This window comes from Myotis davidii, unplaced genomic scaffold, assembly GCF_000327345.1.
Source record: "Myotis davidii unplaced genomic scaffold, ASM32734v1 scaffold732, whole genome shotgun sequence".
Lineage (NCBI taxonomy): Eukaryota > Metazoa > Chordata > Mammalia > Chiroptera > Vespertilionidae > Myotis > Myotis davidii.
The window spans coordinates 332-17,581 of record NW_006284349.1 but is presented as its reverse complement, the minus strand read 5'-3'; the positions used below and the strand labels follow the sequence as shown (position 1 = coordinate 17,581).

The window sequence follows — 17,250 nt, the reverse complement described above, 5'->3', positions numbered from 1 at the left end:
ATTGGCTTCTCCCTGCCATTTAACATATGGCTAGCTCTCCCTGGCACTCACTGGTATATAGGGAATACCAAAATATAAAGATCTTATATAAATCAATAACACAACAGTACTTTGCTACAGAATTAAAAATAACTTTATTTTCATGTTTTCACTATAAAAACTATGATTTATAAATAAGCCATTACTAGGCCAGGTACAAAATAAAATAAAAAAATGAGAATCATCGATCCGCTGCCTTCTGCACACCCCTCTACTGGGGATTGAGCCCGCAACCCGGGCATGTGCCCTGACTGGGAATCGAATCATAACCTCCTGGTTCATAGCTCAGTGCTCAACCACTGACCCACACCATCCGGGCTTCTACTTCTAAACATTTTTTAAACCACTGCCTTTGTCTATGTACTTAAAAAGTATAGCTCGTATACTATGTTACACTAACTAAGAATGTTTTCAATTCTTGTTTTTGCTAGAGTTGGTTTTACTAAATATTTTCAAACACACTTTTATCTAGAGCAAGGGAATCTATTTAAATCTGTTTATAAAGATGCTTTTGTTAGCAGAGAGAATATGATCTATTCTACAGGCATACATACACATATATAAAACATGTATGTATTAGTGTAAAGTCCACATTAAGGGTTGGAAACCAGTGATTTCTAATGTCTCTGAAAAAAAATTGAGAGTTAATGGCATTGTTTTTCACTCTTAGAAAGATGTATTCAGAGAATAAAAAGTATTTGTAACAGCCTGAACAAAATTATTTTATTTTGTACCTGACCTGGTAATGGCTTATTTATAAATCATAGTTTTTATAGTAAAAACATGGAGATAAAGTTATCTCTAATTTTGTAGCAAAGTACTGTTGTGTTCTATAGGGATTTTACACTCTTGTTTTCTAGCAAATGTCCTGGAGACACTTCGCGGGGATGGCAACGTGTTGATAGCAGTGGACACTGCAGGCAGAGTTCTGGAACTTGCACAGCTCCTCGACCAGATCTGGCGAACTAAGGACGCAGGCCTGGGTGTCTACTCCCTGGCACTCCTGAACAACGTCAGCTACAATGTGGTGGAGTTTTCCAAGTCCCAGGTTTGTCTTTACATGATCCTTTGTAACATAGTTTGCTACAGACAACACTGTTTTAATTGCCCTTTAGACTTTATTTTTCTGTTGAAGAGGTTGTGATCATGACAATAATAATAGCTAAAAATTAACCACTTACTGTGCTTTCTGCTTTACATGTATTATTTCATTTAATCCTTATATACCCTGTGAAGTAGGTTCCGTTCCTCCCCTCCGTCCTCCTCCCCGCCCCCATTTTACAGCTTCTCCTCTAGCACTTAGTATGGCAAATGGGGACAAAAATTAAACCAACCTCTTAGGCCAGTGGTCGGCAAACTGCGGCTCGGCAAACCGTGGCTCGCAAGCCACATGCGGCTCTTTGGCCCCTTGAGCGTGGCTCTTCCACAATATACCAACTTCTGTGCATGGGCCACAAAGTTTCGATCGCACTGTAGGTGCACGCCCACATGTGGTATTTTGTGGAAGAGCCACACTCAAGGGGCCAAAGAGCCACATGTGGCTCATGAGCCGTGGTTTGCCGACCACGGTCTTAGGCTATAAATGTTAGAATTCATTTTTCTCTTCCTTTTGAATAAAGTCTTGTCCTTGAAATAGCAATCTCTGGGCTAAGATACTCATTTAGAACTTATACGTAGCCGTCTCAACAGGCTTAAAGTAATTTATAAGTGAAACATAATGCAAAATTGGAGTTTTGGGGGTGACCACTATGGGTGATGGGATCTAATGGGGGCAGAAGCAAAAAATAAGCTGCTTGTCAAAAAGTTACAAATTTAAGCAACTAGTGTTGGTGGGGGTGGGGGGCGGACTTGGGCTAGAATTTGAACTTCCTGACTGTGGTAGAATACATTGAATTTATAATATAGCATTTTCTTATCATTGTCATCTTTTCCCCATATTAGGTAGAATGGATGAGTGACAAATTGATGAGATGTTTTGAAGACAAAAGAAATAATCCGTTCCAGTTCCGCCATCTCTCTTTATGTCATGGTCTTTCTGACTTGGCTCGAGTACCCAGTCCTAAAGTAGTACTTGCCAGCCAGCCCGACCTGGAATGTGGATTTTCAAGGGATCTCTTTATTCAGTGGTGTGAGGACCCTAAAAACTCCATCATTCTAACTTACAGAACTACTCCTGGGACTTTAGCACGTTTCTTAATTGATAATCCTCTTCCTCACCCTTCTCCATCTTTGCATTTTGCTGAAAAAGTTACAGAAATAGAGGTAAGTGCTCGCATATGAATTTTATCTTGACACTGTTTTGAATACATTATAAAACTCAAAACTTTCAAGGTTTTTATCAGAATAACAGTAGAGAACCTTTAATAGCCCAATTTCAGAGCTACTTAGTTGGAAATCCTTATTCTTGAACCCTTCCATGGTACCCTCTGGAGCCACCCCGGATGGGATGCACATACACTGTGTTCTCATCTCCCCTTTGAAAAGGTGCTCTGCGTCCTTTCCTTAGTTGGAATCCAGCGCTTTCCTGATGATACTTTTCCCTGTAGCCCTCTCAATCAGACGCTCTTTTTCCTTCTTTCTCCTCCTTTCACGTTCCACGTACTTTGGGTGAGGTAGGTGTTCTTGTTATGTATTGCAGCTTTGAAGCCATTTCTCTTCCCTCTGCAGTTCTTATGTGAGACTTGACAATATACTCACCCGTCCTTGGTCCTGGCATTTACTGATCTCTTGGTCATTCTGTCATTCATTTGTGACTTCGGACCCTGGTTCATAGCCTTCCTGTCCACTTGTACTCAGGACTTCATTCTTGATGACTTTAGCTTTCCTCTCTGCCCAGTTTCTTGGCTCTCTTGTTTCCTGACCTCTTATTCCTAAGTGATCTTTTCCTCGATTCCACCTCAGTATCTTTCCCACCTTCATGCTGTGTATTCCCATGGTCATGCCCTTAACCTTGTTATGGATGAACAACTTCCACATCTCCACTACCTCCAAGCATCCCACCCTGATCTTACAGATGACTCTCTTACTGCCATGCCAACAGTTCTCTGGTCCCATGGGGACTTCAGGTTCATGAACCTCACCACTTTTGCTATCCGTCCTCCCTCCAGGTTTGAGTCAGTGGTCCATTATTACTCTGTGAACACCTTTAACTCTCTTATCCTTCTTTCTGCCATTGTACTCACCTGGCAAAGCCTTGGCTCGTTAAACCATTTGCTTAGTGTGTGCCTGTACCCAAGGACTTAAACTCTCTGCTGTGGGGACAGGTTTTCCTGCCCATTCATGACCTCACATCTCAGAAGGGCACCCAATGCTAGCACTCAGCATTTTGGGGCAGTTTTCTGCACTGTCCTGTAAGACAACGTCATAGCTTCTTTCTTCTCAAAACGCCTACAGCTCCATCTCAGTCCTCACCCATAGTACATGATGTTGTGGGAGTTGTTAACAGAAGTGGGAGTCAGACGGGAATTCCCTTATCTTCTCACCACTAAATAGCCTCACCTGTTTCTGCATCTGCATTGCTGCTGCCTTGTTTACTGTTATAGGAGCAAGACAGTCAAATGACCATTATGCCAAAAGACCATAATATATCAATTTTCCAAAACTAGTATCGTTAACGTGAAGTTTATAGCAATTGATATTGAATGGGTTAATGACTGCCAGTGCTGGGCAGAATTTTAGAAGATTGCTTTTCATTGTCTTCATACGGCCATTTTAAGGGATGTCTAGTTTTAAAGCTGACTAGGAAGAGTATCTTATTAACTCTACTTAAGAAAACCATAGTAATAGTAACTAAAATCTGATAAGCATTCACTGTAAATACAGAATTATTGAGGAAGGATTCAAAGCAAGCACACCAATTTAAAATACCGTCTTTTGGGCTATTTAATAGCTTAGAAATACAAAGTTTAAAGAGCTCAGAAATATTTGAAACAGTTTCATCAGATATGAAATGCTGTATTAGAAAACATTAATAACTAGAAATTCAATTAAGGCAGATATGCCATTTGAGGAATTCTTGAAAGAATATTAAACGTGGTTTAAGTTTGAAAAAAATAGAAAATGACATTCAAAGCTGAAACTTGAAATGTGAGGTTTTTAATTTTTTTCATAAGTAGTACTTATCCTCAGGATTCATTCCCACTTACCTTGTTAGGGATATTTCTTGTGTAGGAACCCTTTTCTGTCCATTATCTATTACTTCTTCCTCTATTTGGTACATCTAAAACAATTTTGACTATGTCTCCTCTTCTCCCAAACTTCCTTTTCTTTGAGTTTTCTCATCTCAGGGAATAACAGCATTTTCCACATGTTTACGCAAGCCAAAAATCCAGAAATTAAAAAAAAAAATGTTCATTGAAATATAATATATATTGAAGAGTGTGCATAGTGTATGCATGCAGTGTGATGAATTTTCACAAATCAAACACACTTGGCTAGCCTGTATCTAGACCAAGAAATAGAATATTACCAGTACCTCGGATGCCCCCTTTCTGGTCTTCCCTACCTCTTTCTTCCTATGGTAAACACTATCCTGACTTCTAATGCACAGATTATTAAAACTTATTTTAACTTCCTTTTCTTTTAACAGCCATAATCATTCTAGCAGGAAGTCCTTCCTATTGGCTTGACCTCCAGATATAGTCTACGTGTCTTCATGGCTGTTATTTGTTTTTCTTATTTTAGAAATTGCCTATATATTTGATCTTTTCTGATTTGTTGATCATCTTTTTCTTAGGAAAACAGTAGCTTCTGCTAGTCACATAGTGCTGCAAATAGATTTTTTAGTTTCTTTTAACTATGAAATTTAAAAATGTTAAATAGATTTTATTTTGTATACTGCCACTAGAGGCCCGATGCACAAATTCGTGCACCAGTGGGGTCCCTTGGCCTGGCCTGTGGGATTGGGCCAAAACCAGCTCTCCGACATCCCCCAAGGGGTCCCAGATTGTGAGAGGGTACAGGCCAGGCTGAGGGATCCCACAGGTGCACAATTGGGGCTGGGGAGAGACGCGGGAGATTGGCCAGCCGGGGAGGGACTGCAGGAGGGCTCCAGGGCATGTCTGGCCCATCTCACTCATTCCTGATGGGCCAGACTGTAGCAGCAAGCTAACCTGCCGGTTGGAGTGTCTGCCCCCTGGTGGTCAGTGCATGTCATAGCGAGTGGTTGAGCGGCCTTAGCATATCATTAGCATATTACACTTTGATTGGTTGAATGGCCAATTGGTTGACTGGACATTTAGCATATTAGGCTTTTATTATATAGTACTAGAGACCCGGTGCACAAAAATTTGTTTACTCGGGGGGTGGGGGCTCCCTCAGCCCGGCCTGTGCCCTCTCGGAGTCTGGGGTCCCTTGGGAGATAACGACCTGCTGGCTTAGGCCTGCTCCCAGGGGGCAGAGGGCAGGCCCAATTCCTAGGTGCAGCCCCTGGTCAGGCTCAGAGCAGGGCTGATTGGGGAGTTGGGGCGCCGCCCTCTGTCATGCACAGAGCAGGGCGGATTGGGAGGTCGCGATGCCACCCTCAGTCACGCTCAGGGTAGGGCCGATTGGGGGGTTGGGGCACCGCCCCCTGTCACACTCAAGGCAGAGTCGATGGGGAGGTTGTGGTGCCACCCCCTGTCACACACAGAGCCGCAGGGCGATCAGGGGGTTTCGGCACTGCCCCCTGTCACGCTGATCGTGGTGCCGGGAGGCCTCATGGCTCCGCTAATCCCAGTGCTGGGAGGCATATTACCCTTTTACTATCTAGCATAGAGGCCTGGTGCATGGGTGGGGGCCGGCTGGTTTGCCCTGAAGGGTGTCCTGGATCAGGGTGGGGGTCCCCACTGGGGTGCCTGGCCAGTCTGGGTGAGGGGCTGAGGGCTGTTTTCAGGCTGGGACTGAAGCTCCCAACTGCTCCTTTTTTTCTTTTTTTATTCTGGGTCAGCTTTAGCTCTGAGGCTCCAGCTCTGAGGCCTCCGCTCCTGAAAGCAGGTATCTGTTTGTTTAGGTTCTATAATCGAAACTCTGTATCAACTCCAGCTCTGAGATCCCAGCTCACTGAAAGCTGGTTTCTGAGGTTTTGTTTAGCTCTTTATTTGTTACAATGTTTGAAACTGCAGGCTCAGAGGCCGGCAAGGCAAGCAGGGAACATTGGAGTCCTCCGTCACTGAGGCAAGCAAGCCTCATGTTAGTTTCAAGCTGCCTGGCTGCCGGCGGCCATCTTGGCTTACAGTTAATTTGCATATCTCGCTGATTAGCCAATGAAAAGGGTAGCAGTCGTACGCCAATTACCATGTTTCTCTTTTATTAGTGTAGATATTTATTCATATTTTCCTTACGGCTTTTAGGTTTTGTCATATGTAGGCCTTGCCTCCACTAAATTGTAAAAATACTTAGCTGTATTTTCTTTTTCTTATTAGTGATTTGAAACCAGTTTGATTTAAATTAAGCCCATCCTAGAAATGGGAAAGCTCAATTTTTGTACTAATCTAAATAGGATCTGTAAGTGCCCATAATGGACACTTGAATAATTTCAGAGAAAAATTCAGTTTAAAAATGATGAATCAATTTAGAGATGCAATATATCTCACACCTCACTTACCTTAATCTCATAATGATATTTCCTTTTGTCTGCTATTTCTCTTTAGTTGAGGAAACGGGTAAAGCTTGAAGGGAAAGAACTTGAAGAATACTTGGAAAGAGAGAAGCTAAAGAAAGAAGCTGCTAAAAAACTTGAGCAGTCCAAAGAGTGAGTTATTTTCAGACATATTATAATTTTACATATGTAATTTGAGAAAAACATTTCTAAGATAAAAAAAGTTTAATTGAAAATATTTAACTTTTGTTTCAACCTCATTACTTTCGTTACATCTTTCAAATGGTTCTGGAATATCAAATTCTTTCATTGCTAATATTAATATGTATTTATTAACTGGCAGTTAATGCTATGTTTCACAAAATATCAACCCAATAATATTGATGATTATATTACCATCCAGTTAATATTCAGTATTCAGTAATAATTTTATGCACATTAATTCAAAATCTTTAGGGACTCTATGACCTTTATCTAGTCTAAAATCCTCCTAGGGCCGATATAGATTCCAGCGATGAGAGTGATGTTGAGGAAGACATTGACCAGCCTTCGGCTCATAAGACTAAGCACGACCTGATGATGAAAGGTGAAGGCAGTCGGAAAGGGAGTTTCTTCAAACAGGCTAAAAAGTCTTATCCCATGTTTCCTGCCCCAGAAGAGAGAATTAAATGGGATGAATATGGAGAAATTATCAAGTATGTGAGCAAAACAAGCTTTTCTTTCTTACAGATTAGAGGTCTCAAGTGTGTTATCACTTGAGTCCAGTGAATTTGGTCTTTCTGGTCTTTGTGTACCTTGTTGCTTTCTGAGAACCTCAGCTTGAAAAATGTAGACTTACAGTGTGAAATGTAAAAGTGGGAAGGTGGAGGGACATCTAGAGAATTGAAATTAAAGGAGAGCTGGTAGTTTTTGTTTTTTTATACTCAGGTATCACTTTTTTATTATTTTTTTAAATATATTTTTATTGATTTCATAGAGGAAGGGAAGGGAGAGAGAGCTAGAAACATCAATGATCAGAGAGAATTATTGATTGACTGCCTCCTAGACGCCCCCTACTGGGGATTAAGCCCCAACCTGGGCATGTGCCCTTGACTGGAATTGAACCCAGGACCCTTCGGTCCTCAGGCTGATGCTCTATCCACTGAGCCAAACCAGCTAGTGCGGAGAGCTGGTAGTTTTATTACTTAGAATGAAGACTGCTATTTCCCACTTAAAAAGAGAGATAAAGGACATGCATTGGGAAGAGACATAGGATAGGAAGAACTTTGATGGGTGGGATTATGTTAAGTTTGGGAAATGGGTTATGTCTCAGATAGTGTTATACGCATGTTTTACTTACAAGAAAAACATGACATAGCATGAGTGGAACCATGGGAAATCTACAAGTCTATACCCACAATTAGAAAAAGAACTGAAATCACATGTTCTAATATCAAATCTGAAAACACTATCCTGTATAAAGACCCCTTAGGGTGCCATTGCTTTCAGGTAAATGTCAGTGCCTTAGCACAGTGCACGATGTCTTTCACGACCTAGTTTCTCCCTCCTGTGATGTTTCTACATCCTTCTGCTACGTCCGTGTTCTCCAGCCTTCTCAGATTCCTCCTCAGCTTCTTCATTTACCCTTAGCACATGTTGTTTCTTCTGCTTTGTCCTCCTTCCCATCCCAGGTGTCTGGGCTGCTAAATCTGGCCCCACAAACTATTGGAAACCTTCCCTGGCTCTTCCTTGTTACCTCAACACCGTTCCTCTCTTGTACTCTCTTGGTACTTTCATAATACTGTCTTGAGCCTATTGTGGACTTAGGTTTTAAACTCACTCTTGGGTTTAATTAGGAAAATTCCACTGTCTACTTGGATGTCTAAAATAGTAGAGAAGAAAAAGAATCTAAACAGCACTGGTGAGTTTGCTTACCATCCCACTTAATTAACGGCCAATCTGTTTAGCATATGGATGGTGCTTTTTAACTTCAATTCCTTGTCTGAAAAATGGGGTAAGAATTAAGCAAGGTTGTTGTTGTTGTTAAGGCACTTAGCATAGAGTCTGATCATAGTAAATGCACGTCAGGTGGCTGCTGCTGCTGTTACGTGGATGACAATGGGCGACTGGGCTTCGGGGGAAAGAAGCTGCAGCAGTCTAGGTGCTGGGTAACAGGTGGGGATTCCAAGGAGTGTGAGTGGGTTTGGGGTGGGGCCTAGACAGTAATCACAGGAGTTAGAGAAAACAGTTTTAAAAGTTTGTTTTTGAATTTTAACATTCAACTCTCCGAACCTGGAGGTAAAAATGGAAGACAGATGTCTTAACAGTTCGCTGTAATAAAGACAGGGGCTTTTGAGGGAGCTGATGATTTCGTATGTCGGTCTTCTCGTTAATGTGCAAATGGAGAGCTACCTGCTTTCTTTGAGCAGGGGTGGAAGGACTGGGGATCTTAAAAAAATCAGGGATGTATGAGATTTATAAGAATTGGGAGGTGGCCAGGGAAACCACAGAAACTGGAAACAAATGCAGAGCCAGGCCGTAATAGTACTTACACTAACCGCGAAGATCTGATGACCTGTCTGGGGGCTCTCACTGGCTCACAGGCTGTGTTTTAAAGCGTACTCCTTAATGGCCATGAAGAACATAATATATGCAGTCATCTGATAATTGATATTATGAAGTTGCATTGGCCTTGGATCAACTGTATATTTAAGTCTTGAGATATGTGAGGAGTCTAAAAATTATGCCATCTACTAGTCAGTTATAGTAACATAATATTAGCTTGTTTGTTACTACTTCTAATTAGAGACTTATTATTTAGACCAGAGGATTTCTTGGTGCCAGAACTTCAAGCCACTGAAGAAGAAAAAAGCAAATTAGAATCTGGCTTGACAAATGGAGATGAACCCATGGATCAGGATTTATCTGATGTTCCTACCAAGTGTATTTCTATGACAGAGTCTATTGAAATAAAGTAAGTGCTTTCATTGCATTTTGTAAATAAAAACTTCAAACACTTGAATTATATAATTTACATTGTTTCCAAAGTGAAACTTCTGAATATCTTCTACTAAGTTTGCACTTTCAAAACTTAATTTTTCATGTAAAGACTTGTGAAGTATGGACGTATTTTCTCTTCATTAATTATACCCGAATGCCAGAGTAATTGAATTGGTGGAGAGGAGGGGTTAAACATTAAATTGTACATTTCTATAAAGAAACATTCTTTTTGGCATTTCTAGTGTGTCTAGTAGCAGGTGAAGGCATACAATTCCTAGGTTTAATTTTCCCAAGTGCTTGTTTAATATACTCGACTTAGACATTTCCAGTGTCCTGATATCTTAAAGCTGCTCTCGTCATCTTCAGAAAACTTTGTTTCCTTCTCTGCTCGGCACAGTTAACACCAGTAAATCATCATTTTGGAATTTAAAAAACTCATTAGAGAGCAAATTGGTTTATATCTGTCCAGTGATGTCATGTAGTATCATTCTTGGGTAAAGCTAAGTTCTCAGTGCTGCATATCAGCAGTCTCACAAGGTCTCTCCAGAATTCCTGGACCCGTTTACATTTCACTAGCAGAGCAGGAGCTCCGTCTTCCCTGTGTCACCAGCACATGCGGCTTATCCAACTCTTTCATGTTTCCCGTCTCATGGGTATAAAGTAATATGTCAGTGCTATTTCCATTTGTCTTACTGTGATTATTATTGAGTTTGATTATCTCTTCAGATGCTTGTTACGGTTTTTGTTTTCTCTTCTGTAAAGTCCATGTTTATATCTTTTGTGCGTTTTTCTCTAGAGGTTGCTGCCTTTTTGTTAATTGTTTTGCAGGAGTTCGGTGTATATTCTGGATATTATTGCTGGCTGGTTTTAGACAATGCCAATAAGTACCACCTCTCATTCTAGTATTTGTTTATAAGAGTTGCCCATGGTCTACTTAGTTTAAAAACATCTTTAATGTCTATGTAAGGAAATAATAGAATATTTCCCATTTTTTTCTTGGTCACAAAAATAATTCTTATATTTTATTCCTTAATCTAAAGCTTTACTTTTTTTTTTATGACTTCAACTCAGCTGCTGTTTTATATGGCATTAGTCAAGACCCAGTTTTATTTTTTGTTGTATAGTGAGCCATTTTTTTCTAATAACACCTATTAAAAAATCCATAACACCTCCTTCAAATACACATTAATAATAATATAACACACATGTGTTCTTTAAAGCCTCATTTTGTATACTGTATATGTTTCTTTCCAGATAATAAAAGTCATTAAATTCTAGTTTTTGAATTATCAGAAAAGTAAAATTGAATAATTATGTCTAATTACAGAGCCAGGGTTACTTACATAGACTATGAAGGACGCTCTGATGGGGATTCCATTAAAAAGATCATTAATCAGATGAAACCCCGACAGCTGATCATTGTCCACGGGCCTCCAGAGGCCAGTCAGGATCTGGCCGAGTGCTGCCGTGCGTTCGGGGGGAAAGACATTAAAGTGTACATGCCGAAGCTGCACGAGACCGTGGACGCCACCAGCGAGACCCACATCTACCAGGTGAGCGTGCCAGCCCTGGAGCCACACACAGGAAGCACTTCCTGCTGCAGGTTAGGATGGACAGCTCCATTAGGAAGGTAGCAGTGAGTGACACACACGGTCCCCTGCCCGGGCAGATCTTAGTCTGTGGGGCTTATAGCAAGGAAATGGTACTTATCACACGGTCTTACCTTTGATAGAGAAAGCAGAGGATGTTACGAGAGTCTAAAGAGGGAGACCAACCCATATTTAGAGGCTACAAAAGATTTCCCAGAGGAAGTGATTACTAAACCAAATCCTGATGGATGGCTTCTCAGGGATGTATATAGAGTAGGAAAGAGAGGGAACTACATATGCAAAAATATACAGCTGAGGGGAATGGTGAGTGTTCAAGAATTCAGAAGTTTTATAAAAATTCACAGATGCCAGGGTTCTACTAATAGGAAAAAAAAAGGAGACAGGCACAGAAAATAGGAATAGAGGGGAAATTGATTAATTCTTAATTGTTAGTGGGAGATGGTGTCCGTTAAGGCAGAAGTGATATCTATATTTGTTTGGAAAAAAATGGATTAGAATTTACCAGGCAAAACTTGTCATTCTGGGCAAAACAGGAGGAAGCAACTTTCTAAGAATAGGGAGTTGTGAAACCTCATGGCTTATTTAGGAAACTGTAAGCAACTCAGTGCTGCTCTAGTGCCATCAGGCATTAGGGAATGACACTTACCAGTGGTTTTCAGTCTCACCTGTACATCTGGGGAATCTGTGGGGGAACTGGGGGTCTCAGTGCTCTTAGTTTCACTAGTTATATTTGAATGATTGCAAGTGGGGCCCTGGCACTGATAAATGGGGAAAAAATGTGCTGTGTGACCCGTGTGCAGTCTGGGTTAAGAAGCTGTATTTTGGGAAGTAGACAGGGGCCAAGTGACCTTACAGGTCGTTAGGTCATTACCAGTCATGGTGAAGGTCAGGTGAAGTGAACGATTTTGAAATTTTAATGCACATTCTCAGACTTAGAAAATGATAGTAATAGGTTAATTTATTCATGGGTTTTATTTCTCTTCCTCCCCTTTGCGTGTGTAGGTGAGATTAAAAGACTCACTTGTTAGCTCCCTTCAGTTTTGTAAGGCAAAAGACGCCGAACTGGCTTGGATAGATGGTGTCTTAGACATGAGAGTTTCCAAAGTGGACACAGGAGTTATTTTAGAAGAAGGAGAACTGAAGGATGATGGAGAGGACTCAGAAATGCAAGTAGACCCACCTTCAGATTCTAGCGTTATCGCCCAGCAAAAGGCCATGAAAAGTCTGTTTGGAGATGATGAGAAAGAAACAGGTGAAGAAAGCGAGATCATTCCTACTTTGGAACCCTTGCCACCTAATGAGGTAGGAAAGCGTGCGCTGCTTCTATCTTTTCCTTCATTTGTCATCCTTGAATTTTCCATTTAAAATATATGTCATATTTAGGCTGATTTTGGAGTTTTTTAGATTACTCATTTGTGTGTGTGTGTGTGTGTGTGTGTGTGTGTGTGTGTGTGTGTGGTATGGCTAGGGAATAATAACTTAAAGGAAACCGTTAGCAGATGTTATAAGATGCATAATTGTTTCATGATTTTTTTTTCAGTATGGACTTTTAAGTTTGATGATTGTGAGAATCGTCTACCTGCCTCTAATTGGGAGATTTATAGTTTTCTAAGAATGTCATACTCCTGCACCCCAGTTTTGTCTGTTGTCAATTCAGTTCAAATCACTTGGTTTTGATATAGTTAGAAATCTTTATTTAGTACAAATATAATTCTAGTCTAGTATTGACATGTTCTCAAGAGATACCTACTTAGCAAAGGTTTCGGGGAATTAACCTACAACATTAAAACCGTATTATAAGAGTCTTACATGCATGTCAAGTGATGGCTTAGCCCTTCTAAGCAATAAAGAATAGAGACAGCCTCTATCCCTGTCAGTACTACTCTCGAGATGGGGAGGAGTTAGAACTGTTTTTTTCTCTGTGCTGAAGCTAGCACTCATCAAAGCAATTTCAAAGTAGCAGCATTAGGTTGAACCACTTGTCTTTGCGATTCTAAAGCCCGTAGCATCCACTGCTTTCGCTCTGAGGGAGGAGGGAAGTGTCGCTGGGATCCGGAGAAAATCTCCTCCGAACTAAACGAAGGGTTTTTGGTTCAGCTGTGCCCGCTGACACTCTAGTTGACCCCCTGAGGCAAGTGGGTGAGTGAAGAGCGTAGCATTACCAAATGTCTCTGTTATTATGAGGCATGACTAATAAAACTGATTGTGAAGCATTCAGAAAATGTGAAGGCCTTTGTAATGTCACATAATGAGGTGAGATTCAGAATAACAACTTGGAATGTGATTTACAGCTTGAAATGATCTGTCGAAGGACTTCAGGGAATAATAGAAAATGTCTTAAAGGTCATGGGCTATTTTACTTTAGTCGGTACAGCTATGTGTCTAGTCCTCCGTTTGAAGTTCTTCTTCCCCTTTCACCTTCTCCAAGGTTCCTGGACACCAGTCAGTCTTCATGAACGAACCAAGACTGTTCGACTTCAAACAAGTTCTCTTACGAGAGTGGATCCAAGCTGAATTTGTAGGAGGTGTCCTTGTTTGCAACAATCAAATATCAGTTTGTAGACGGAAACTGGACGCATCGGATTAGAAGGCTGCCTTTGTCAAGATTTTTATAGGATAAGAGACCTTTTATATGAACAGTATGCCATTGTGTAAAGGACAGCATGTCAAGAAGTATCTGTTTGACCTTTATAAGAAAAAAGGATTCTTATTCTAAGCTTTTGCGCTTTTTTTGGTAATATACAAAAAGAATCTATCAGAAAAACTAAATGTGCATTAGATTTTTTACAATGTAAATATTTTGCAATGCTCTAATAAGCATTCTACCTTTTGGCTTTGAATGGGAGAGACCTGTGTGCAGGCCTGAGAGGTGAAGGTACTTGCTTTCCTTCACAGAATCTAAACTCTTGAAGGGCTCTTTACTTGAATAAAACAATGCAACTTAGCAAACCAGTTCATGGCCTTAGAGAAACATATTTGCACGAATTCTTGCAAACTGTTTCTTACATTTTCTGGAATGCAAACAGAATTATTTAGAAAAGATGTGCTATTAGAAAAAAATGGATAAAAGTTTTTTGAGGCCTACCTAGATTAAAAAAAAAAAAGGTAGAGTATGGGCTGTAACTCTTCTCTTGAATTATAATCTGCAGTTGTCATCACATGCAGCATAGCTCCTCCATGCCTGTATTTCTCAGATCCACTAGCGTTGGACACATTTGGCTCAGAAATCAATTTTTATTTCTTCCATTTCTTGTTTTACCAAGATTTTGTTGTTGTTCAGTTTGAATTATAACACCATCATCTGAATACACATGATTCAACAGAATTCCTCGATGTGTTACAGTCTTAAGCGTTCTGTGTACATGTTAGACACAGCTTAACTACCAGCTAGATGACTGTGTTAGAAACTGTTTAGTGCTCTGTTTTCAAGGAAATAAATTCGAACCTCACATTTTGATAAGATAATAGTATCACTGATTTACAAGCTGCAAACGTTGTCATCTTTTAGGCTTGCTTTCTCCCAAGTTTGCCTAAGCAGTGGTTAGATTTTATATACAATACAACAAACATAATGTTGAAACTGGAGACGGTCATCCTTTCTGTCCTCACATCTTGGCAGCCCGATAATAGTCTACACCACCTGTGTTTAAGAATAAAAAGGGAATATATGCAATTTCCATTGAACTTAAAAATGCAAATCATGTCGCCCTATTGTAATCTGTCGATGCCTTTTTAGCATGTAGCTTGATCGTGGCAGGTCTTTATGCTTATTTTGTAAGTATTTAAGCTCCTCTTTATACTCAGTATTTTTAGAAGGATCAGTCTTATTTAACTATGTATAGTTCCATATAAGTGAAATCAGACTAGAATTCATTTCATTCCATTGCAAATGCGTACAGAGCTTTTCTTGTGGATTATGCTTTTACTGCCTTCTGATACTGAAAACCAGATACGTACAACAATGTGGCAGAAGATGAAGAGTATGTTTTCTTTGCAGAGCTTTGAAAAAAATTCACTTAAACTCTTATTCCTGAATAGAGTAAGCCTAAAATTCTATTTATTTTTGGAGGATGAGGTGGGGGGAATGTCTGCATTTGTTTCATGGCCTAATGATTGGGTTATACATATTACATTATATTACTGATATTGAAAATTTGTTTTTTGCCTAATCTTTAAAAAAAAATTTTGAATTTTTTTATTGACTTTAGAGAGAGGCAGGGAGAAGGAGAAAGAAAGAGAGAGACATCAATGTGAGAGAGAAACATTGATCTGTTGCCTCCCGTGTGCACCCTGACTGGGGATTGAACCTGAAACCTGGGTACGTGCCCTGACTGGGAATTGAACTGGCAACTTCTTGGTGCATGGGATACTCAACCAACTGAGCCACACCAGCAGGGCTTGCGTAACCTTTTTATTGTCCCATGAACAGGAATGAAAATTTAAAGTACTGCTTGAAGATCAACTGATGTCATTGTGGGAGCAGTATTTTTACCTGTTTCTAGATGACAATATTACTAAAATTTTTGGAATGAAGACATTTGTTTAGCTTCATTTACTTAAGAAAAACACAAATTTTAAAAAGGACTATGACATAAATCATGAACTCAGAGGAATTTTTAGATCTTTACTGTTTAGAAGCAAAATAAATACAAGTAGACCATCAGGTTAAAAATAAATTTTGTAGTGTTTTGTTACAGTGGGATTATAAATGTCAAATATCATTGCAAACTTTTAAATATTTCTGTGAACCAGTAGGTGGTCTCAAACAAAAGCAAGGAAATCAATTTTCTAAGGGCCATTTGCCTTTTATTAAAAATTTGAGATATGATTCACATACCATACAGTTCACTCCTCTAAGGGATATATTTCATTGGTTTTTTAGTACATTTACAGCATTGTGCAACCATTACCACTAATTCCAGAATATTTTCATCACCCCCCCCAAAAAACTTCATACCCATTAGCAGTCAGTTCCCCTTCTCCCTTTTCCCCAACCCCAGGCAACCATTAATTTATTTTGTCTCTTAAGAATGTGCCTGTTCTGGATGTTTCAGAAAAAAAATGAATCACAAAATATGTGGCTTTTGGTGTCTGACTTCTTTCACTTAGCATCATATTTTCAGGATTGATTGACGTGGTAGCATGCGTCAGTATCCTTTTTATGGCTGAATAATCTGTTGGGTGGACATACCACATTTTGTTTATTCTTCATCAATTGATGGACATTTTGGTTGTTTTTGCTGTTCCGAGTAATGCTGCTGTGAACATTCGTGTGCAAATTTCTTGTGTAAACATAAATTTTAAGTTTTCTTGGGTACATACAGGATGGGGCAAAGGCTTACAGTTGTTCATATGGAAAATAATACAATAATTAAGAAATAGTAATGCAAGAATGAACTCTGTTTCACGTACTCACAACTGCATACCTATTGCCCAACCCTGTATCTAAGAGTAGAATTGCTGGATCATATGGTAACTCTATTTAGCTTTTTGAGAAACTGCCAGACTGTTTTTCAAAGTGGCTGCACCATTTCACATTCCCACCAGCAGCGTATGAGAATTCCATTTCCCCACGTCTGCAGTGACACTTGTCATTCACCACCTTTTTTGTTTTAGCAATCTTCGTGTGTGTGCAGGGGTACCTCATTATGGTTTTGATTTGCGTTTCCCTGATGACTAAGGATGTTGCGCATCTTTCCTGTCCTTATTGGCCATTTGTATATCTTTTTTTTTTTTTTGAGAAATGTCTGTTCAGATTCTTTGCCTGTTTTTTTTTTAAATATGTTTTTATTGATTTCAGAGAGGAAGGGAGCAGGAGAGCTAGAAACATCAATGATGAGAGAGAATCATTGATCGGCTGCCTCCTGCAGGCCCCCCACTGGGGATCAAGCATGCAACCGTGGCATGTGCCCTTGACTGGAATCGAACCTGGGACCCTTCAGTCTGCAGGCGGATGCTCTAGCCACTGAGCCACACCACGGAGGGCTTTTCCTATTTTTTAATTGGGTTTTTATCTTCGTGTTGTTGAATTATAGGAGTTTTTTA

At 40.0% G+C, this 17,250-nt stretch overlaps 1 protein-coding gene across 2 annotated transcripts in view; it reads left to right on the top strand.

The window, feature by feature from the left end:
- The window catches only part of CPSF2 (cleavage and polyadenylation specific factor 2), a 22,787-nt gene extending 7,888 nt beyond the window's left edge, over positions 1 to 14,899 (top strand). Inside the window, exons 7-15 of one of the 2 annotated variants that reach the window (XM_015571326.1) lie at positions 900 to 1,087; positions 1,981 to 2,246; positions 2,277 to 2,301; positions 6,669 to 6,769; positions 7,111 to 7,311; positions 9,417 to 9,569; positions 10,923 to 11,148; positions 12,208 to 12,507; positions 13,634 to 14,899. In XM_015571326.1, coding sequence (XP_015426812.1) covers positions 900 to 1,087; positions 1,981 to 2,246; positions 2,277 to 2,301; positions 6,669 to 6,769; positions 7,111 to 7,311; positions 9,417 to 9,569; positions 10,923 to 11,148; positions 12,208 to 12,507; positions 13,634 to 13,792 — 1,619 coding nt within the window. In that variant the 3' untranslated portion in view covers positions 13,793 to 14,899. Of the gene's footprint in view, positions 1 to 899; positions 1,088 to 1,980; positions 2,302 to 6,668; positions 6,770 to 7,110; positions 7,312 to 9,416; positions 9,570 to 10,922; positions 11,149 to 12,207; positions 12,508 to 13,633 lie in introns of both variants that reach the window. The other variant, XM_015571323.1, reaches the window with a different exon arrangement.
- The last annotated feature ends 2,351 nt before the right edge of the window (positions 14,900 to 17,250 follow it).